The 24,334-nt window shown below is 44.5% G+C and overlaps 1 protein-coding gene and 1 long non-coding RNA gene across 5 annotated transcripts in view; one reads left to right on the top strand and one right to left on the bottom strand.

Moving 5' to 3' along the window:
- The window catches only part of BDNF (brain derived neurotrophic factor), a 40,420-nt gene that overhangs the window by 15,219 nt on the left and 867 nt on the right, over positions 1-24,334 (bottom strand). The window contains exon 1 of one of the 4 annotated variants that reach the window (XM_032112642.1): positions 24,000-24,219. The exons of 1 other annotated variant lie outside the window; for it this stretch is intronic. Coding sequence is in view for 1 of the 3 variants with exons in the window: in XM_032112640.1 (XP_031968531.1) it covers positions 5,689-5,691 (3 nt within the window). In the remaining 2 variants the exon portion in view is untranslated. Of the gene's footprint in view, positions 1-5,688; positions 5,986-6,489; positions 6,777-23,999; positions 24,220-24,334 lie in introns of those variants that run through there. 2 more of the 4 variants (XM_032112641.1, XM_032112640.1) reach the window with 2 other exon arrangements.
- On the top strand, positions 6,237-7,950 carry LOC116445724. The gene is made up of 2 exons (XR_004240867.1): positions 6,237-6,337; positions 7,069-7,950. It is a non-coding gene; the product is annotated as an uncharacterized LOC116445724 (long non-coding RNA).

The following is a 24,334-nucleotide window of genomic DNA, read 5'->3' as shown; positions in this document are numbered from 1 at the left end:
GCACCTGCTTCTTCTCCTTGCACCTTTAATTGGCACCAATTTGCCAATGCCACACCAGTAAGTACTCTGCTGCTGTAATGACATGTGAAGCATCCTTCTTTGCCTCCCATAAAATAAAAACAATCCTTCACCAGTCTACAAGACATAAGCTGGCAACAACAAAAAAAATCATGACATTGACATAAACGGTAGTGTTTATATCTGGGAAAGCAAAAATGAGAAACTTCAGATGTGTTTATTTCTAGTTTTGGTTCAACCCATTATAAAGATAAAGGGTGGTCATGATGTTCAGAAGGACAGTCATAGCTCACCACAGTTTCCTGGCATCGGTTCTGGTTAAGTCACTCTTGCCAGCTTGAACTTGTTATTGAATTTGCTTCCTCCTCACACTGGCTCTCAGTACAAATTCTATCAAATAGCATTTTTCTCTCGGCATTTACAGCTCAGTCAAACTGGATTATCAACTCAGAAGGAATGTAAACAGCAAGTGAAGATCCAAGTCTTAATGGAGGCAGCCAGCAGGCAGAATTACCTAGAAATACTTCAGAACAAGTCCTGTCACTCATCCCAACAATATCCATACACTTCTGTGGTACAGTGACAGCTGTGGCTAAGGGGAAAGGTTGGTTTTACTAATCCAGCCTTTCAATAAAGTTTAGATTTAATTTCTTTTCTTCTCAGTGACTCATATACTGAACACTCAGTGAGAGCACCATGGCCATTGTAAAGATGAATAAACTAAACCATATGGATTCTATATGTTGCATCAAGCTTAAAAAGTAAATGGCATAACAGACTAAGGAATCCAGAGATCATAACCTTTAATTTCTTAATCTAGATGAAACAGCTTTTCTCCAGGAGCCATTATGTTTAAAGAAAACAGTGTTTAGATTACATTAGATAAGGCACAATATGCACTAGAATTAGCACAAGATTAAGCTTAACTCACTTTTAAAAGGTACGTAGTAGAGGATTCTGGGTCGAGTCTTTTACATGCTGAACTAATAAACAGCATATAACAGCATTTTGCTCAAGGTTTTGCCTAGTTCAATTTTTTTCCAGATTCCTCCTTCTATGCTACATTCATGCTACTTGTAACTCAGCGCACATACCAGAAAGGCTGAGACTGATGTGGAACTCCACCGAGCCAAGGATAATTTTTGAAACTCTAGTTTGGTATTACAGCTCTCAAGCACCCTGATATAAGCAGTTTGCAGTTGCTTCCTGACTTGTGGCAAATATCCCTGAATCATAGCTCCTCAGTTTCCCACAGGAAAATTCTGTTCCCTCAGAATTTTTTGATTAACCTCTTATCCCAATATAATTTACAATGACAGACTTCAAATATCTTAGGAAATTTAAAAAGCCATCACCTAGAAAGTTATGTAGTATGTGCAATTAGCTAGTGGATTGCATTTTCAGGGCTCTGTGAGATGATGTTATCAACTCCAGGTTTAGTTGTGTTGCCTTTCTTATTCCACTAGGCATTTGATAGCTGAGAGCTAGCAGTTATTATAAAAGCCCCAAAACATACTGTGTCTCTAAGAGTCAAACAGAAATAACTGAACATGAGATTATGAATTCAGGGGGTAAAAAGGCTCACTGTTTCCCTCTGTAATCAGTTCCTCACATATTAAGCAGGGAACACTGGTTCTCCCTCAAATGCAGAGGAAGAAACTGCTATAGCAGGTTGATGTACAAAACAAAAAAACGAGCTAGTTTATTTCATGTTGTTAGATTTGAGGTAGCAACAAATAGCTACATATTCAACTTAATTTTGATACTTAATTTTTAAATTGAGAAAATTCTGAACCTAGTGAAACCAATCTAAAGGCTGCGGAGTTGATACATCTGGGAAAATCAGAAATTTTTTTTCTATTCCAACAAATATATACTAAAGGACAGTCCCCAACAAGGAGACTTCAAAGATGGGATAGGGAACAAACCTTCAACCCAACTCAAATCCTTAAGGGACTAATTCTACATTGCATATTATTAGTGTAGGCTTTACAAAGGCTATGAAGTCTGAGCAATAGTTGTGCAAAACCTGTATAAATTTGATTTGCAAATACTTCTTTAGGTGTAGTATAAATTAAATCAACAAAAGATTTACTACAAGTGATGGTTCTTTGCTTACCTATTTAAGCCACACAAGGAAGACTGTATAAAATTTAGCTACCTGCATTGCTAGAACAGGATTCACAGGTAATCATCAATTACAGGGCTAAAAAAGATCTGCACTCATATACTAAATTTAAACTGTGGAGTAAGGACTGGGATTAACTCATTTTAATGGTGCAGGCTCCCTTGCCAGAGACAGCCCGAGCAGCCTATGTGGTTCGTCCATCTCTAGGTGGCAGTAGCTGCTCAGATTTTGAGATACTGTAAGATGCTGATCTCAAATTTAGCAACCAGTATCCTTCCATCCTCCTAGAATTGCCTTTCCTAACGTGAAATGTGACCCCCTCCCCCATTTCTTCATAATTTATAGTAGTCTGTAGCTGAGTCACAAGGATTTCTGCATTTTCCTAACCAAGTACACAAGAAAAGAAATGAACTGCCAAAGGATTGAGGTAATTTATAGCGTAAAGCATTGAGAGTTTCTAGTCGATCAAAGGACTCAGAGAAACAAATATAAGAACAATCATGCCTTCTGTTCTCTACAAATGCCACGGCCAGAAATAACTGTCCTAATTAACTGGTTTCAGAAAATGACTTCTCTGAAAAATACAATATTCTTACCAAGGAAAGTATACAACTGCTACAGCCTTATGGCAGCTGTCAGCAGAGCATGAAAAATCACTAAATGAAGTTTCCTTTTGCTTCCTCTGGGTGTGCATAGTACCCATCTTTAGACAGCTGTATCCATTCACGATGCCTAAATTATGCTGTAATGGGACATTCTGTTACCACTAGTATCAGTGTTACCAAGAATTACAATCACATCAGGTCAGTATCATCCCAGCCAACCTTCTGCTCACTAGTTATAAAGGGTAGACATCGTACTTGAGATGACGTTGGCTTTTTTTGTCCTTTGTAAGACTGTTGCCTGGTCAGACATGTCCATGGCATTTCCAGTATTTCAGACTGTTTCATGTTCATTGTTGCTGTTGGGTATAGCAGTTGAACTCCACCAGTCTACAGATGCCTGATAATTAGGTCCTGAATGTTGAAAAGGAGGAAAGGCTGAGCCTAACCCTACAGATCACCTACACTTTACACATAAGACTGTTTGCCCTGTTCTGCATGGACAACTCTTGCAAACAGTGTTCTTCACTGGACTGCTCAGCACCTGGAATTGATAACATGCAAGTTTAAGGTACCATGACAGAGTTGCCTGTATGCACTGCACAGTTATCTGTTATTTATTGTTTGTATTACAAAAGCAATGATGAGTTCTTGTTGGGTACCAGAAAGAGAAGACAGGCAAGACTGTCTCTGCCTCAAAGAACCTGCAGTCAAAGATAAGACTGAATAATAGAGGGATAAGGAAACAGTAAGATTTGTAAGTTGACAGACAGGGGACATAGCCTACCAGCCCCATCCCAACTCATATATCAGACAGTTCACTCAGTACACACCTGTGCTGCTTCCTAATGGCGTATCACAGCATACAGGAGTTGTTACAGAACCTTCCCAACTGGAACTGAAGATAGTAGGTTATTGGTTAACACTTCATTTCAGCAACACACAAAAATAGCTTAGCTTCAGTGCCCTTAAAAGCTTCCTTTTAAAGGATGTTTACAACTAAGCATTACCAAGAATGCCAGTGCATGAACTGATCTAAGAAATGATTGAGAGCTTCCCAATTAAGCAGCGTTTCAGCTGTTTAGGAGGAACCAAGTGCTCACAACATGTGCTTAAAAACAGGTCAAGACAAGTTAGCAATTAACCTATTAAAAGCACATATCCTTCTCTAGTTCTCCAACAATTCACACAATGCCTCATGTGAGATTTCTAGTGTAGGCATGGGGTGCATTCTTAGAAGAACTTTTCAGCCTTTTATACAAACCAGGAAGGCAGGTATGAGAAATAACTTTTTTTTTTTTTAATAGGACCATACTTATTACACAAGTCACTCAGTAGTTTCTCCTCTTCATGCAGTGCTTACCCGTAGAAGGGTTGAGAGGGTCTCCTACTTCCCAGTTTCTTGTGACCTGCTTTTATATGTGCACTCCCTCAGAGAATTATTATCTGAGCAAAACATGCAGCTTCTTGTGTTTTCCTTACAGAAAAAGCAGAGTAAGAGTTGCACAAAGTGCTACAGCTACTGCAAGGACTTTTAAGCGCAGCCACTTTCAGCTCAGCACTATCATGTATACAAAGCTTTTACGCAAAAGCACAGAACCTTTTTTTCCCCTATATTTTTTTCACATGTTAACGAGTCTTTGAAAACCTTTGCATCTGTGCACTACATTTTGTAGTATTCCAGCATACTGCAGTACTTCCCAAGCACTACTGTTATAACATAATGCCTTGGTGCCTAAGAGCATGCTGCTTGAAGTAACACTTTTTTCAGTTTAGTCTTACTCCATTCAAGATAAAGGTCCTTTCCCATCTTCTTCCACCATTATATCTGGATTATTCAGATAAATGTTCTTCATGTTTCTGACTTGGTTTACTCTGATTTCACAGCCATATAATAACAGGATCTACCCTGCAGTTCCAGAGAGCACTTGCAACATGAACAGAAGGCACACTACTTACAAATGGGTTTTCCCAGACAAGGTTCAGTGAAGCTGATCATTAAGTGGTAGTACTACAGCAGAAAATACGTATTTTAGAGTTGAAACAGAGTTGTTGCTTTACTCTGAGACCCAGGTGAGGGATGGCACTCATTCCTGCAGAACATCACTGTCTGTCTTCTCCCTTTCCCCGGGTCTGTTTACACAGCCAGTGCCCTGGAACTCTGCACACAGGAAGCCGTAGCATCCCCCTGACAGCTGCCACCTCCTCTCACATGCCAAACTACAGGATTTGCAGCATGCATGAAGCCAAGAGCATCCCCTCTGCTTATGTTCTTCTATACCCACACTAACTCTGGGCCATCACTGGGGTTGAGTGTTCACTTGAGGGCTTGCAGACAGCAATACAGCTTTGTAAGCAGGGCCTTTGATTTACACGAACGCACTACCCAACACCAAAGACCAGGCAATATGACGATCTTCTTACTTGGGACAGCCATCCTTGTGTAAACAGAGCAAAGTCTTCACTTTTGTGACGAAAAAGCCATTAAAAAGTGATGTGAAAGTTCCTCCTGCCCACAAGCAGGCAGCTCATTATCCAGCCCTTTGCTCATATCTACAGACAACCAAGGAAATTCATTTTATCTATTTATCACCATGAATTAAAGATTACAGAAATACTGGCTGAAGAAAAATGTATTGCCAGGATAGATTCTTTGCATTCATTAAACTGTGTTACTAGAAACATAAATAAGTAATAACTATTGATCTTGCATAACCTCAGAACAGCAAACTACAATAAACTGAGGGGAAAAGGACATATCTTAACTGGAACGTACAGACCAAGACACCAACAGCACCTCTTAAAAACAACCAAGAAAAGCAAGCATGGCTCACAGCTGTAACACCTCATGCTTTTAATCCTACGGAAAAAAAAAAAAAAATCTGTGGGACAGGACAAGGTTTCCAAGGTATTAATTAAACCTCTGCCAACCAAATTTACCATTGAACCCCAGTTTTTTTCTGGGTGAAGGCGTGTCTGACCCCCCAATACGAATCCACAGCCGGTGGGTCGAGGCCAGTCGCTGCTCTTTCCTAAGCACCGACACCTTCAGCCGCTCAAGCCGCCGGACTCCCTCTTTGCACCGCCTTCCCTTCCCTCCCGGCGACACCCGGCGGGCTTCCCGCGCCCGGCGGGTGGTGGAAGCCGGACAGGCAGAGGAGAAGGCGCCCGTGGCACCGGATCCCGGTGACGGTGCCCTGCATGCTTCACATTCCAGCGACGGTCCAGCTTCAACAAGTGCATCGCGCCCCTCCCTGACGGCACCTCGGCCGCCAGCGCCGGGCAGCGCCCGGCCCCCCCCGCCCCGCGGCCCCCCCCGCCGCCCGCCCCGCGGCCGGGCCCCGCCGCCGCCGCCGCGCACGGAGGGAGGAGGCCGGGGCCGGGGCCGCCGCCCCGCCGCGCGCCCGCCGCCAGGGGGCGCACCCCGCCGCCCAAGGGCCGCCCGCCGCGCCCCGCGCAGGGCGCCCGCGCCGCCGTCGGGGAAGCGCCGCCGGGTCCCGCGCTCCGCTCCCACTCGCGCCGCCGGGAGCGCGCTCCTGCTCCCGCCGGCCCCAACAAAAGCCCCGCCGGGCACCGGCTGGACCGACAGGTGCGGAAACAAAGGGGCGCGGGGCTGCCCCGGCCCTCCCCCGCGCTTAACCGCTCCCCGACGCCTCTCACCGGCCAGCGCCCGCCCAGCCCCTCAGCCACCCGCACCCCCTGCCCCCGGCCCCTTAAGTTTCCTGGCTGAGTGCCGCGTACCTTGTCGTCCACACAAAGCCTGTCCGGGTCTCCTCCGGGAAGTCACATCCTCTCCCGGGCGCCCAGTCCCACCGACCGCCTCCCGCTGCCTCGACAACACAGGCGGCGTCTCAAGTGTCTCATCAAAGCTTTATGAGGGGCGGGAGGGCAGCGGAGCCGGATCCCCCACTCCCGCCGCCCAACCGGAGCCTCCTGGCCCAGCTCCACGCCTTCTCCTCGCCGAGCGGCTTCGCCCCCGGCCAGCGGCTGCAGCGGCCGTAGGCACCGCGCTGCCCCGCTTAGAGCCTCCGCACCGCCTCCCGGCCCCGCCACCGCCCCCGCCCCGCCCGCCCGGCCCCGCTCCGCTCCGCTCCGCTCCCCTGGCGCTTCCCGAGCGGGGAGCCGGGCGGGGGGGTGTCGGTCCGCCCGCGGCGGGATATTGGTTTACTCCGCCGGGTATTAAGCAAGCCCGATCCATTTAAATATCGCTCCCGCGCTGACCTCTCCGTAGTTCGCCTATTAAGAATGCAATCAAGATAATAACAGGCATTGCTTATTAATGAGCGCCCCAGGTAACGTTACACCGGTGACTTTCTGCAGGCGCCCAGCGGGAGCTCAGTCCCAGCGGTCCCGAGGCGGTTCTGCCCAGCCCGGGAGCGGGACGGGACCGAGACCGAGACTGAGACTGAGACCGACAGCGGGACCGCCCGTCGCATCAGCGCCCGCCGGCGGAGACAGGGGCAGCCGCGGAACCCGGGGATCTCGGACGAAACGCCCTGCTCGGCTCTGCCCGGCAGCCCGCGGGGTGGATTCTGTACCCCTTGACGAAAATCTGTTTGGCCATCTACTCCTTCTCCGCGTGCAGCAAATACAGTAAATTATTGATAGTGGAAATTGAATGGTGGAGGCAATAATGGTATCCCCTGATTGACTAGCTCCATTTGATCTTGGTAAAGACAGAGAGATGGCACGCTCCCTGGCTGGGCTGGCTGCGGCAAGTGGGAGTGCACGCGTGTGCTGGCGGGGCATAGCACCTTGTGCCACATCCCACGGCAAGAGCCAGCTGTGGGAGAGGCACTGGCTTCACCCCTTTCCTGACCTGTCACCTCTTTCCTTCCCTCCTGCCTCACAGGTAAAATTGGAAGCAGTTGATTTTCTGAAGAAGATAGCACAACTCTTTTATGAATCTGTTAAAACACGTATTTTTCTACACCTCAAAGCCTGACTGCCATCTAATTGCAATTAATGCCAAAGGCCCGCCCATTCACTCCACGCACTTGTGAAAATTTATTTATACTAGGAAAAATGTGTGCAACTCATTGCTGCCCTCAGACAGTCTGATTGCCTGTGTGCTTTTGCTATGAAACACCTGCATTGATCAGTAAAGAAAATAACCCAGGTGTTTGAAATTCGAGTACACCCAAGGCCTTCCATATAAATCAGCTTTTAATATATATTAAAGGAAAGATTCCTGGTGGTTAATAACCTTTGCAGCTTTAAGAACTTTTTTAAAAATCATGCCTAAGTACCACATCACCATCCTTCTGGCACTTGGGGGTTTAGCTTTGCGTGGTTGAACTAAAAATGTCAGCGCGTATGAAGACAGTTCTACCTCTTTTGTCTCAGTGTTTTCCAGTCCAAATCTACCCAATTTACGAGAAAGGAGACATTTTCAAAGTCTTCACTAACAGCCTGGGCCTATTTCTGTATTATTCAAATTCTGCCTTTAGGGATATATCAGCCATTCCTTTTCCCACTCTAATATACCAATATAAGTTTATATCTCTCAGCAATAATGCCAGGTGGATGTTCCAGAGGTATTTCAAACACATGATTGTACCTGGAACTTGCTAAGTGAATGTGTGCATTTTATTTATCAGTTTTAGACTTCACTCCACAGTACCATTTAACTTTCCAGATACAACTGTACCTGATTTCACTAAGGCAGCATGTTTTCAGCAGCCTTTTTGTGCAGTCATAAAACAGCACAGTTTCAATATTCTGTGTTTATAAGACGATGCCTGCAAGTATTTGGATGATCTACCAGACAAGTTAAACAGTAGCAGGAGAGGCTACTTTAATCAGCTGTAATATGAGACATTACACACTTGTTATTCCTGGAGGAAAGACTCTTCTGCTAGTACACTAAACATGCAGATGAGCAGAAGCAAGTATCATGCTTTAGAAACACTGCCGGCTTTTTCTCAGGAGTGAAGGAGAAGGGATATACTTTGAAAAAATCTGCTTGCAATCAGAACAAGTTTTTTAATTTTTGAAAGGAAGCATGTTACATACTGCCTGACAAGTCCTCACTCTGTGGGTAAGCACTTCAGCTCAGCTCTGCTAAGAACATAGGAACCATTAATTCTGTGCAACCATGAAATTGCCATTTTTCTCTGCTACAAAAATGCTGCCTTTTGCATCTGTGTAGAGATTTTCCCGGGGAAGAGGTGTGGTCAGAGAGCTGCTGTTTCTTGCTGGTATAATCAGCCCTTTGGGCATTATTACCAGCCAGTGCTTGATTACTGGGAAAATGAAAAAGTAGTATAAATAATTACATGTTTGGATTTTTAATGCACATGCAAGCTGGGCTCCGTATTTTTCAATCAGACCCTGACTTCCAAGAGAATTTTGTATGAATGAACCCCAAAAAATTGGGTCTTCAAGGTATTAGTTTGTGAAGCGACTGATAGTCTTCACATGGATTTTGTGGGAGACATAGGATGCAAAGATCAGGCATCCTGATGTTTTCTTGGTAGACCCAGAAGGAGTCTTCTCTTGTTGTGTCTGAAAAAAGACATCTTCCATCCTGTCTCAGGAGCAGCTACGTTTTCCCCACTTGGATTGTACAGATGTCAGAAGTAAGAGGCACTTGAAAGGAAAATCACACCATGATGGCATGGGGAAGAAAAGGGCAGACAGTCCCTTTTCTGGTGGTTTCAGATAATTCAGTGTATCAAGCCTCTTGGTGTTGTCACAGTGTGCCCACTTTATAGCATTTACCTTGGAACCAAATGTTTTTTCTATACATGACTAACTAAAATTATTTTTTGCATACACAAATCAATCTTCACTCTGTCTTAAACAGCAACAGGGAAAGAGTATGCGTTGTCAATCAACAAAATGTTGATTTATTCCTGCAGTAATATTGCTTGTAGGAGAGTAAGACCATTGCCTCTTGCTCAATTCAATTTAAACTGTAGCATAGGCACTAATGATTCTGTAGATACTATAAAGAAGAAAGCAGAAGCACGCACATCTGGTTTCTGTCTCAGTGGAGGTTATGCATTATAGTGATTGATGTACGAGGTCCAAATTTACTGATAAACTAATTATATGATAAAGTAGTTTGTGGGGCTCCTAAATTCCCCCATTGCAATTGTAAGAGAAGCAATAAAAAAGTCAATATTTGAAAAGAGTAGCATTCTTAAAAGGTCCATAGTTAGACAAAAGGTAATGGGTGATTGAGTCTCCCCTCCCCCAAACTGTGTTTTTACACTCCCCATTTTATTCACGTAGTATCTTGACCTGTTTTTGAATGAGAAAAAGGTCAAGAAGCTACAATTTGGAATGCTTCTCACTTGGCTGTCAGGAATAGAAACTAATTCTGGTTACAAAAAGGACAATGCTATTGATGTACTTGGGTTTTGATGCTAGGGTTTTTTCTGTTAAAAATTTTAATTGGCTGAAGTCAGTTCCTATATCATTACAAGCATTTTATGTTTAATTATGTTTATTCATGTTTCCTACTTACCTATATTTGCTATTTTTTTCACATTAAAGGGATGAAAAATTAATGGAAATAAACTTTTCCAACTCAAGTAATGCTAAAAATTGCAATGGATTATATACACAAGTTATATACACAACCAGGGTTGCAGACATGGTGCATTTGTAAGATGACTGGGCTGTGATGCCGCTCTACAATGATTCAGTGATTGCAGCACACACAAGAGAGCCCCTCATGCTCCACACTAACATCAGTGGCACTAGAAAAACCTCAGCATCTTTGAGGACCAAAGCCAAATTCTGCTTAACTTTGTAAAATCTTTACATTGTAGGGGCTTTGGCTGAGTGAGATGTTGAGAGAAAGATGGTGGTGATCACTTCCCCAGCTTACCCCTTGCATCCAGGGGTTGGCCAAGCTGTGACCACAACCTCTCCTAGGCATCCCTGTTGTATGTTAATGCCCTGGGGTTGGTGGTTCTTGGATCTCACAACCTTGAGGTTTACATTGTGTTCAGCCTACAAAGAGTTGCTGATGTGCTGGTCTGCAAGCGCTTGCTGGGTGACTAGAATATACCCTGTGCCTTAAATAGTGCAGTGTAGTTGATCTAAATTTCAAGCATAATTTCACCTTCAGTGAACAACATTTTTTAAGAGGCCTTTCATCCTCATTTTAGCAGGGAAAATATTAAGCAAAACAGCAAAGATGGGAACACAAACGCAAAGATCTTTCATTAGACATGGTTTGTAGGCTGCATGTACACAGGATAAAGCAGGAAAACCTACTCTTTGAACCACAAGCACCAAAACCACAACATTTTTCCTGAAGAAAATACCACCTAATAGCTCAGAATTGCCACCCTGCAGCTACAGCAAAAGTGATTTTAAAACTCTAGCAAACAATTAAAATAATTGGTTTCTTCTCATGACTGCTAGAGGTATGCCAGCTTTCCATCACATGGCAGCATCTGTACCCTGAATCTTGTCCCATGCCTTCCAGTCAGGGATTTCAGCACAATTTATGTGCATGAAACTACCTCTCTGACAGAGTTCTGTGGTAGGTGCAGATTAGCCTTTTGCAAACAAGGAAATGCATGGATCTATTACACATGAATCTATTAAGCTGCTCATGAACATACTTGTTTGGTGAGCATGCCAATTCTGGGTTTGTTCCTTGCCACCACTCATATATTTGTCTCTACTGGCATCAAGTGTTGTAGAAATAGAATGTATCATATGTGGCAATTGCCACATGCAATGATGTGCACAGACACACACATGCACACACACAAAATCCTTCTAATCTAAACCTCTAGGCTTTTCTTTTGGGGTTTTGCATCAACTCCATGCACTGTTTGGTCAGTGGGACTCCTAAACCACACATGAAATCCCTCTTCCCTGTGCTGAAGGGCTGGGGGAAGCCAGGAGGATAATTCACCCTTCATTCTGACACCATGGCCAGTGTCCAGCCATGCCAGGCTTGCCCCACGCTGTGGGGTGCAGGGCAGCTGTTGAGGATGGTGGCACAGAAAAAGAGGTGAGAATAAGAAACAAAAGTAAGGAGAGAATGAATCCAACCCAGCAGAAACATTAAAAGCTTGGTTTGTCATTCCCTGATGCTTCGACATTCACTAAAACTGGCAATTCATCTCCTGAGTGTCTCTACCTTACTGCTGTTGTTTTAGAGGCATTAAACACCCATTACCTGAGCAGAGAGCAAAGTATCTGGGTTGTGCCCAAGAGTATCCTGTGTACCAGGTGTCTGGTGTATGGTGCCTGAGCCTTCCTCACTCACACCTGACCTTCCTGCTAACAGCCCAGCCAAGGCTCCATCACAGCAGACAGAAAAGAGGGCATGGTACAACAACAAAAATGCAGACTCTGAGGGAGAAGCAGACATGGGAAGGGAAAAGAAGATCCCCTCTTCCCCAAAGAGGTTGTGTGTGATTCCTTGGGATGGTGGAAACCTGAGCTGAGTGTGGAAAGATTAGATGGCTGGAGATGCACTCCTGTGACGAATCAGGCCATTGGAGCTCTATGATTAAAGAAGATCAGAAAACTGTCGGTGCACTTGTGGGTGAAAGGTGTTGGGATTGACTCATCTCTCCTTTCCTCTAAGTATTCAGTGGGTTTCAATTAGATGCAATATAGTGGATTATTTTTAATATTTAAAGGGATCAGATTCCAGGGGGCTTATAAACTTAGCCAGGCATCTTACTGGAATAGGTATATGCCTTACCAAACCCTCCTCAGTGCATAACTTTGGAGAGCTTATTTTGAGTGTGTCCTAAAAATAAGCAAGCCCCAAAATCCCAGGTCCATAGCCCTGTGAATGCCCTTTTGTAGTTTATTTCTATTTAAGCAACTAAAATCTCCTCTGACATCAAGCTCAAACACTCCATTTGCCAGGTGCAGCAGCTCAGCAATATTGCCCGGAGAGTGATGGGCGATAAGAGATCCAAAGCAAACAGTCGGGGAGGGGAGATGGAAGATGGTGTTTGGCACCAGGGCCTGGGGTGCCCACCACCCACAGGATCCCACTCTGGCCAGGAACTGGCAGGAGGGATCCTCCTTGGGTACACAGAAATCCTTGGGAATGAAAAGCATGTGTAAACATTAAATAGTTCTTCTGGCTCTCCTGCCCTTCAGGACTTTCATATTAATATATTTTACACTGCACTTAGATAGTTGTCTTCATCTTCCCGAAGAGGTTAAGGTACTTTGGCTCCATCCTTTTTCAAAGCAGAGCCACATCAATACTTTTAACAAGCTGATGTGTTTAAAGATGAATTCAGGATATTTTTTCTTTAAATAGCGTATTGAGCTATTTCACCTAAGAAACAAAACATAAGAGTTCAAAACACTTTCCATGTTAACCACCTAAAGCATTGAAGAGAGAAGTATCTGCAAAACAGTAGATATTTTTGTTAATTGCACACTAAAATTATCAGTGCAGCAATAAAAATTAGAGTTCTCAAAATGAAACCCAGACCCCATCATGTTCTCCTCCTCCAGTTACTGTGACTTGTGGCTCAAGAAACAAGTACTGGATTAGTCACATTAAAGCAAAAATTTCCCTTGACTAAAATGTTTCATTTGTATGGTGTCATTTCTGTTTACTGAATACTTGGGATTGCTAATCCTTCAGTAATTTAATGACTGGAACCAAGTTGTGTGTAAACTTTACTACATTACACTTTGGAGATTAATAGGCAGACATGTGTCTGTCCAGTTTTCACTTGTCCAAATAAAAGGTATGGTCTGTTCATCTATGACAGTGGGATGCCCAGGTGGCATGTGAGCACTGACAGCAGCAAGAGTCATTATTGGGTTATGTGCTCACCTATTCCTCAGGGTGCGCTAATACACAGCAGAAGATGCCAACAAAGAGGGTACTGTCCTCACTTCCTCTTTCCTTCCACTGTGACACCCAGCCCCAAAGAGTGGGAATTGCACAGGGGCCATTATTACTCTGCATTGGCCAGATGAAATTATTTCATTGATGTGCATGGCAGAATTGCTTTAAATGGTAACTAGTGCCAGATCAGCTGGTTTTTTGGTACTACTATTAAAATATTATTTTCCTCCTCACTAGTACAGTATGGGGGTAATTGGATGCATAGCTGGTTCTCTACAGCATATGATGTGCTCAGACAATCATTTATAGATGCAGAGAGATGGGAACAAAACATAGGGTGGATGTATGACTACTTGGGAATTCAAAAATCCTGAAATATTGATTCAGAAAATCAATATAAATTTAAGCTATTTTAAAATAACTTCCCTCACGTTCTACACCATTTCTCAAATGGGAAAACATATTGATTTCTCTGCCCCAGCCTGCACAAGGTCAGGGTGGCTCTTGAGGGGTGGTTGGGCAGGAGCATCCAGCAATGGAGCCATGGCCACCACCACAAAACCCATGTGAACATAACCTTAAGCAGGATGAAAGAAATCCCACATTTTCATGCTCGAAGCCCCAGTATTTTTAGGGTTGGATATGACTCAAAGAATACCAAGTAAAATCTACCCCTGGCTTTGGCAAGACATTTAGTGGAGTCTCGGTGGTTCAGGACTTGTGTCATTAGAGTATAAATTCATAAACAACATAATATACATTTATTTTCTGGACAATGTTTATTTTTCATGTTCTTTATACATCTGAAACATAAATGCTTACAAGGGAGTGTTTTAAACACCTCTTTGTATTTCATTAGTTAACTGTTTAATCTGCTATAATTTATTGCAAATTGCAGTTGTACTATATGGCCTCATGGTGCCTTTACTTATTTGAACATAAACACCACTGAAGTCAGCAGGAATGCAAAGTTTTTAAATCAAGGGAGCCAAATGCTAGATTTTCAGCAAGGACTTTGCACCAAGGCATTAAACCCCTTATTTTAGACTTTTTTTACATTTCTGTTTGATGCTTTACCCTGCTACGTGCTCCAAGCAGAATCATTTTCCCTTAAAGGCATGCATAGCTTCTTCCCCCTTGGTTTCTTAATTTGGGTTAGATCCCGTAATACGAAAAATATACTCAGATATTGCACCTAGAGCACATTGATGAGACCTAAAGAGCTCTTCTGTGAAGGGAATTAAGATCAAAAAGAATGTGGAATTTAAATATTCAACATTTCTTCTTGGATATGAAATAGAAAAATTGTTTTGATGCAAAAGTTCTTGTGACAGAATACGTTACTTAGACTCTGAGACCATATTAGGATAAAATGGCTTTTTTATATAGGAATTGCACTCCTTCATATGGAAATTATGACATTTTGTCTATTGCCTCTTACTACAAATGTTTAAAGAATCTGCTAAAAATATTCTTTTAAGAAGCTGTATCAAGATAAAAGAAAGTAAATAAGAGCCAGTAAATTTTCAGGCTTATTTCTGATCAGTTTCTTGATTTAGACCCTGTTAACCACCTGAAAATCGCACCAAGTACCAGAGTTGTGGAAGCATAACTGACAACAAAGTTTATTTTGCAGTTTTGGTTTGCTGTGCTTTTGTCAGACCCTCACAGTAAATGAACATTGTGTTAATTCCAGGAACTGATGGGCTTTACAGAGACTCAGGAAAAAAGGCTCAGCCTGAATGCTAACACAAATGAATGACAAGCAGATGAAATACACATTCTCATTGTCTGACAAACTGGTACTAGACCTCCATCTAAATTTAGCTGATTGATTTTTAAATAACCATTAATCTTTACTAACACAACACAAAATGCATGGACTTGGAAGGCAGTGGACAGCTTCCCTCATCAAGGCCTCAGATAAAGCCGGGCAGGACACGCTTGCAGAAGGCTGAGGGATTGCCAAACTAGCTTGCTGGGACGGTAGACCTTTCACCCTGTGCTCTTCCACACTGGGCAAGACTCATGGCTATTTCTATTCCATCCAAGCACAGCTCCTCTAATGTGGGCCAGCCTGGGCCTGCCAGGACTCCAGCACTATCCACCGCTTCTGGCTGCCCTTCACCTTGGGGTGCTCACACACCTTCTCACTGGTAGAGGCCCCATGGGGGTCCACAGGAGCCATGCAGGGCTTCCCTGCAGGGAAATTCTGATGCTAATTAGAGCCTCAGGCAGCTGTCACACAATGGCCTCTGGTGGCTAAGGAGGTGAGTCAGTACCTTGGACAGGCTAACAGATCCAAAAGAAAAGAATTTGGAAAGGTCCATCATCTTTGGCTTTTCTCCTGGCCTGAAGTGTATGCCTCACATTAGTCTGAATTTCTTCCCTGTTTTGTCTGGAAAATCCCTACAAAAAATGAATAGGAAATTCTGGCCCTTTCAAATTAACTTTCTAGGTTTGTCTTTGTAAGGACTTAGCCTCTTGTCAGATGTTTTGGCTTCCTTAAAATTTGGGAGCCAGCAGAATTTTCTTTAGGGATTGCTGCAGAAATACTTTGATGGGAAAGTAGATGATAAAAATAACTATTTGGTGTCAAAGGCAGTAGACTGGGAATTAAAAGCTTTTCTTAACTCAGAGACATTTGGGTATTTAAAAGAGTTCAGAAAAAGAGGTGAGAAAAGCAGTGGGTATCCAGGGCTATGACCATGGTTGGGCAGCTGAGTCTAGGTGAAGGATTTGGGAAAACAGGTGGTGGGCAGAAAAACCATGAGAATCATATCTGCCTGGGGAATAAGAGGTGGATAGAGTGACTGACTGCTGATGTAGGATCAAATGCGACACAGAAAGAAAAGAGGTGAATCCATGATTAAACCTCTACCTCCTGCCACCACCAGGACCTTTGTGAAAGACTTATGCACAACAATTAACCCCCCAAAAAACCAAAACTAGGGAAAAATCCTAGAATTAAGTACTTGTTCCCTCCGAAGAGGATGAAAACAAAACATGTGACAGAGGTTAGTCATGTCACTTAGAAAGGTGTTCAAAAACCATGATGAATGATGAGTGTGGTGCAAGAACTTAAAATACCTTAGTCGATAAACCAAATTTGGGACACAAAAAGAGATTCATATGGAAAATACTGTAAGAGTCACTCCTTCTGTCGATGACTCTATTACCAATAGACACATTAGGGTTTTTTTCTCTCTGATGCAATAAATTTTTGGCAATAGAAAAAAGGGTATCACACTTCAGGCTACAGCAAAAGACAGTAGCAAAAGACATTTGAGATGTATCATCATCCACTGGAAGATTTCAAACCTAGAATTTAGCCTCATTTATAAACTGCTAAATCTTTTTGTTTTCCTTGTCAATACTATTTTATCAGCTATCTGTTTTCAAAATTCAGCCACATATTCTCTCAAATGGTGTGAGTGAACATGTATTTGACAGAGCAAACCAACACATGAGCAGCTCCAGTCTCTTGACTTCTGCTCATGTCTCTCACTTCATCCCATTCTCAGCAGAGTTGGTTGGGTTTCAAAAGGTATTCACTGTTAGAAATCAGCTGCTTTTTTTTTTTTTTTTCTTTAGTAACCACCTGTTTTCCTGAAATCCATTACATCCATTGTCTTTTCACTATATAATTTGGGTTGGAATCTGAATATTTTATCAAATGTCATTGTCAGACTATTGATGATAGCTTTAGAGGGAAGTACTGAAAACCTCTTTGAACAACATAGAACTGAGTTTGTGTTGAAAATACTAGAAAAAAATTAATTTTAAAATGTCAAATATTTTCCCAACTCTGTCCGCCTTGACAATGTGTGGCCTTTTCTGATTCCTGAGAGAAAATCTGAATGGGAGCTAAGTGACAGATAGAAAACTACTTGTGGGCCACCATACAACCTCCTTCTATTGCTGTTGTTTCAAGGGGTGAAACATGTAAAAGAATAAAGAAACCTGAATGCAGGATCAGGGCTGAAGTCAATATTTTGACATTTCCATAGCTGTACAGGTTTAGTGTCTCTAATATTAGAATAAAACACTGCAAGAGTTAGTATGTTAAGCTATACTGTTATGTCTTGTCTTAGACTTGAGCAGTAACCATCTAAACAGTCTCCAGCATTCTCTTTCCATTCAGAAATGTTTCTTAAAAACATATCCTTCAGATAAAGAACCACAAACTTTGTGGTCGGGTTTTGCTTTTTTTTTTTTTTTTAATTTATGGTATATTTCATCTTATTCAGTGCTCAGAAGGGAGCTTGGTAACATCTCTGTATTGCTGATGAACAAACGGAGGTAAAAGAGTTGGGAAGATCTGTCACACAACACCCAGCCTGCATAGGAACTAGGCTTTACTGTGGGTTATCAATGGAACTAGCCTCACTGGTCTTCCCTCCTATCTGCCTTTAAAAAACACATACACAGAAAGTGAACCCCCAGACCATGTGCTTCTACTCTTGCGAAACAGGTGAGAAAAAGGTTAATGCTGAAACCTTCCCACTGCCAGGGTCCCTTCCTCCTCAGCAGGCCTCACCTTTTTTTTTTAACTGCTTCAATTTGTATTTTACCAATTGTATAATAATGGAGTCTAGTGAGAACCTTGTGGCCCCATAAACTTTGGACATAATTTTAACTGTGTCAGCTTTAAAAAGTCAGTATCTGCCTCATCAAAGGGCAATCATGTCCAATGTGGGTGTCTCTGTCAATTGTGTTTTGAACTGCAGCAATAATCCAACTAAACCATGCGAAGAGCTTTTCTACACCCACATTTCTTAATTATCATCATGAGACTGAGGTAGCTGAGACCAGATCTATAATGTTTTCTGGATGTCAAAATGCCCACACACCTTCTGTAATCCTTGTGCTACCAGCCCCCTTTCATATTGCTTTTAGCTGGTCCATCTAATTATCTACTACCATAACTTTTTACTGCATTATTCCCAAATCCCACAAAGGCTCTGTTTAAGAAAAAAGAAACAACTGGTCTGATGAGACCTCTTTAACTGAACAATTCTATAAACATTCTAGCAGATGATAAACTCCTCCTCACCCCTTTCAGAAATGAACCATTTTTTTACAGTCAGGTAAGACCTAGGGCCTTAAAAGTCTCTGCATACACTGCATCCATAAACAATGCAATTTCTTGGGAGCTTTGGGGTCCACTGTCCATTTGGAGAATAACTAAATTCATTATTTTCACATGTGCTATAGTTAATAAGGATGTGGAATGGGAAAGTAGCGAAAATGTTATGACTTAATGAACATCTTGCATAATCATTCTTGCCAAATGTCAAAATAAATTGGAGGCCACAGTGTATGGTTTATGCTTGTTAAATTGGGGGTTTGTGTGCTATTTTGGGATGGGGAAAAAAAAAAAAAGACAGACCAAACCATTAAAAGGCAGGGGGAAGAGAAAATATACACTTGGGCACTTATGGCAAGACCTTGGTCCATTACAGTCCCACCACTAGTGCTCCCCGCAAGAGACAATACAACAGCCTGTGACTGTGGAGAAACCACTTACTGACAGCAGAATTGGCTCTGTGGCAAGGTACTGGCCCCAAGGCTCTCCACTAGATAAGGAGGGGAAAGGGCCAAGCCCCCACAGCCCAGTTATTTCACAGACCAGACATGGCTAATCCCTGCCTCTCTGGGAAGCACCAATCTGTGCCAGGGGTGAAAATGCGTCACATCCATTAGCAATTTCAAAAGACTTTTTCCTTCAGGGGACTATGAATTTGCACTCTGCCATGAAGTTCAAACGACAACAGGAATAACACGACTGGAACCAGATGCACTTTTTCTGGACACTCCTGTGAAATGTCTATTCATTTCCACAGGTATCCCATTGATTCCACTTTTGGCATAGAGGTACTGAGAAAAGCAGGTTTTGCCTATATTGCAGAGAGTTTTCTGTTTGTCCAAGTGATGAGTAGCTTGAAAGGTCTAAGTTTAGAATATCTACACAGCTGAGGACCTGATCCTTTGAACACTAAAGCGTGTCACAGCTATTTTTCCCTTGAGACTGCCTCAGGAAAAGACCAATTAGGATTACATGGTAAGTAAAATTATTCCCATACTTACACGGTTAGGAAAATAGGTCTCTCCAATTGCATATTCAAAAGGAGATCAAAGCAATATTGTTCTTTTGCAGTTAGAGTTTGACTTATTTATGGTTTTCCCCATTACGTACATGTTCCAGCAGCACCAAGAGGCCACAGGCATGTGCTTCTTATTCACCTCTACATCTAGTAATGGGAGTGCCATGAAAGTGACTGTATTTCTTGCTGCTTGCATGAAATGTGTGGATACATATATGTGGCTTTCATTTATTTTGTTTCACGACACAAGGAGGAGGGAAAAATCCTTTTCATACACCTACATATATCACAAAGCAACTAAGAATAGAAGCAATATTGAGACAGATGGAAATGTTAATGGTGACAGCTCACAAGCAAGAATCACACATTTGTGAAATAATGAAATGGGTGGGCAGTTGTTACATGAACTCCATGTCAGTTGGTATGTTTTCCTGGCTATAATTTTGCAAAAGCATGTCTCAGAGATATTTTCAGTTCATGGGAGAAGTCAGTGCCCTACCCTACACCTTGCTCACACGTGGGTGTAGGAATTCACCAAAGGTGATGAGCAGCTTGCAAGTGAACCTGCTCATTACGTGCCTTGGGGGCTGCAGGATGTCCCCTGACATTTCCCTGCCAGGGCACTTTACTATTCCTAACAATGTGGTGGGAGAGATGCAGAAAGGAAGCGTAAAAATATTTGGAAACCCAAACATGAGAGAAACATGGAATACTCACACGCGTTTCAAAATCTTACTTCCAGGCATACAAGCACTACCTTTTATTTTACATTTCATCTGCCCATATTCTGTAGTCCTTATTATTAGCTGGACTTGCTGACCACAAATGAAAATGAGCATTACAAAACCACTCCTGCATTTCTCCATTCTTTCTTTCTAGTTCTTCATGCCCCAAAAGCCATCAAATCCATTTTAAGAACCACTTTCACAAGCCTGTTTTTGCTAGCCCCAGTTTCTTAGCCCCAATCTAATGTTAGCTCAAAGGGGAGGGAGCCGTGAAAGTGTCTATTCATATGTATTTTACCTTGCACTACCTGTCTCATTCCCAAGGTCTAGGGAATCTACTGATTTTCAACAACTTTCATAGGTACTGTTTCTTGCAGATGCTGTTTACTGCACTTGATGTTACTATTTTTTGCCAGAGTTCTCCCAAAATCTTATGGATGCTCTCTTTGTTTGCATATCTGATTAAAAAAATTCTAGCAGCTACATCTTCAAGTGCTTAGTGGTGATTTACTACAATGATTCATGGTAAGACTTACAGCTCCGAGGAAAATCTGTCCCTTGGGATTTATCCACCTTTACAGAATTTCTCATGGCAGGGCAACCATATGCCACTGTATTTAGGAAGCAACTTATGGTTACTGAAGGGCAGCCAGTCTGCATTTTCTTAGTGCATTTCTAAAAGCTCAACAGCATTAATGTGATAAAGGAAAAAGAAAAGGACTTGCCAAATGTATGCATCCAGCCACCTTGGATTAATGAAATGCTAGACATTAATCCACCAGCATACATGCCTGTGAATGCTGGCCACTAAAAATAAATAGTGAGAAATATCAGACCATTTGAAATAGGAAATTTTTGATCAATCCTGAAAATCAAAAGGTTATCCAAATGGTGAGCTGCTGAGAATGGCAAAGTTGCATAGAGATAATGCCTGTGTCAAATACCGTATTATAAAAACCATCTGCTGGACACAAACACCTGACAGACACCAAACCACTGAAGACAACACTCATGGTACCAGGTAAAATAAAACTTAAAAAAAAAAAAGGAAAGAAAGGCTGCCATGTCAAAACTTTGGAGGATGAAGAGATATTCAAAGAAGATCAGACATTTTACAGTATCATAACTGTACGAGATGAAAGGTGGCGATGAACCGCCACCAAAGCAGTGACAGCTCGTGGAGAAACAGTAGATACTAAAATCAATAAAACTACTTGCAGATTAAGGTATGAGTCACCATAATGCGACCAAATATGGCCCATGTCATTTGTTAGCAGCCGTCCATCCCATGTGTCTCTGCAGAGAATGATTAGAATTCAACAGAAACATGGCAACAGAGGCAGAAAGGGAAATGTTGGGAGTTTTTTAAGACTTGGTAAGAAAGTAATGGGTGCAAACTCAAAATACAGAATATATACAAAATTACGCATGAAGCGGAAAATTCATATAACTAGAAACTCCTTGACAACCTCCTAGATAACAGAAAAACTTATTTTGGGAAGTGGATAGATTTTTAGTAGGGCTCATCAACCTCTAGTTCACAGTGGATGTACTGAAACATTAGCTTTACTGCATAAATTTTTCCTAAGTGAAAAAAGGTCAGAGGACGTTTCATTATGAATTTAATGAAACCAATACTGCAAATCACGAGTGTTTGAGTTTCACCCAGCCCGCTGACGACGGATGCTGCTGAGACCTGGCTCTTCCCGGGCTCCTCTCTCCTCGCCTTACAGCTGCTAAGAACTGCCTCATATGGCACCCTGACAGGTATCCCCAGCAAACGCAAGTTCTCCAAGTGGAAACGAAAAATCCACGAAGGGATTCTGCCCGCTCCCTTCCCCGGCCGGCCTGGGGGCTGGGGGGTAAAGGAGGGCGGCGCTAAGTCAAGGCCGCCTGTAGCGCATCTCCTGGAGAGGAGAGCGGCTGCTTTCCTTTAACGATAAAAACCCCAAATCTAGCCACCCCAAACAGATACGACCGCAGCAGAGGCGACAGGTGACCGACTTTCGTGCGAGCCCCGCGCCGGCGCCCCTCCGGTGCCGTCCTGCACCACCTCCATTTTGGCTGTGCGCGCGGCGCCGGTGTCCGGTCCGGCTCCGGTGCTGCAAGCGATGCCGTCCGGGGGCTGCTGACGAGGAGCGGAGGGGGCGGGAGAGGGGCGGCATCCCCGGCGCCCCCATCCCCGAGGCACCGCGCCCCCATTTCCGCAGGACGGTGCCTCCTGGGGGAGGCGGTCGCCGTAGCAACCACGGTGGGGAGGGGGGGAGGGAACACAGGGGGACGCCGGCGGGGGGAGGCCGGCCCGGCCCGGCCCGGCGGGGCGCGCGGTGCTCTGCGCGGCGTCTCCGCCCTGCTGCGCGGTGGGGACGCCGCCCCGTCCCCCGCGGCGGGGCCAGCCTCCCGCCTGCCGGGGGTTCCCTATTCGGCGGCGCTACGTGCGAGCCGAAGCGGGAGCCCGGCGGGAGGCGGGGGCGGTGGGGCCCCGGGATCCGCCCTCCCTCCCGGCGGGGCCCCGGCACCGCAGCGGGGCCGGCCGCGGGGCGCCGCCGGCTCTGCCGCAGGGAGGGCCTGTCGCCCCCGCGCCGTGGCTGTGGTGGGGGGCTCGGCCGGCCTCCCCTCGGATCCGCCGGGACGGGGAGGAGGGGTGTCTCCCCGTGGCCGGGATTCCCCGGGTGGAGGAGCGCAGTCTGTTTGGAACGGGGCGGCGGAGACAGCGCAGCTCCGTGTGGACTCTCCTTCGCAGGAACTCACTCCCCCCCAGCAGCGCGGGGAGCGGGGGAGGGGGGTGATGCACAGCCTCCGTGCAGAGGAGGAGACCCCCAGAGCCTCTCTACCTGCGAGCACTGCTGCTACCGCCGCTGCTCCGCCAAACTGCTGACTTTCCAGAGCTTATTTTTAGCCCGGAGACTAAATATTATTAGCTACATTTCTACGTAGGAAGAATCGGAAGCGCGGGGAGGGGTGGGGGGAGGCACTAGAGATAGGGAGGGAGATGAGCAGAAAGCTTATCCGAATGATCTCCAGTTGGGGGGGCTGCGTTTGGGTTTCAGGCTTGCCAAACACACACACACACACGCACGCACGCACGCACGCACGCACGCACACGCACACACACCATTAATTATAGCAAAGTAGATGCGGATATTGGATCATCAGCAATACATGCACGGCTCTCCCTTTGAGCCGTAGGTTGCGTACACAGAGGGGTCAGTTAATCTCCGTGTAGGTAAAGATCAGCTGCGTCCCTTTATCTATGAAAGATCAGTCGTGCACAGTGCCAGCTAGAGCTCAGCTGCATTTCTTTAGCTATGCAAAATCAACTTGCATCGTTAGCCAGGAAAAAAATCCGTCGCATCTGCTTCTCTAGGTAAAGATCAGTTGCATCTCTGCCCAAAGCATGCACACACACATAGACGAGATTCCCAGGTTAAATCAGGCACAACTTAACTCGTAGTTAAATCTCATCTAGCTTTTCCTTCCTTCTCTAGCCCTCGTATACACCAAGCAGCCAACAAGGTAACAAAACTAGGCAAAGACCAGGCACCCATCCCCGCACCACAGAGAGGGAGAGGCAGGAGCCAAAGGGGCCGCAGGGGGGGTCCCCCCTCCGCTTACCTTGGTTACAGCTAACACCACGAGCAGTGGCTAGATCGCAGAGATAAATACTGGCATTTCCCAAAGTTGACACCGTCAAACCAACCCCCGGAGCTTGCAAGACTCTTTTTTTTTATCCCTCCTCTCTTGTTCCTATTCCAGTCCGCACCGCTAGGAATTCAACTTAGCCCAGCTCCAGCGGGGCGAGAGGGCGGCGGGCGGGGAGGGGAGGGGAGGGGAAGGACCGGGGGCTGGCGGGGGAGGGAAGCCGGTACCCAGTGCCAACGGCTCCCCGAGCCCGCTGGGTCGCGGAGCGATGCGGAGCGGTGCGGAGCCGCCTCCGCCGGCCCCCCGGC

This window comes from Corvus moneduloides, chromosome 6 (genome assembly GCF_009650955.1).
Source record: "Corvus moneduloides isolate bCorMon1 chromosome 6, bCorMon1.pri, whole genome shotgun sequence".
Lineage (NCBI taxonomy): Eukaryota > Metazoa > Chordata > Aves > Passeriformes > Corvidae > Corvus > Corvus moneduloides.
Note: the sequence above shows the minus strand (reverse complement) of the source record. Positions and strands in the feature narration are given on the sequence as shown.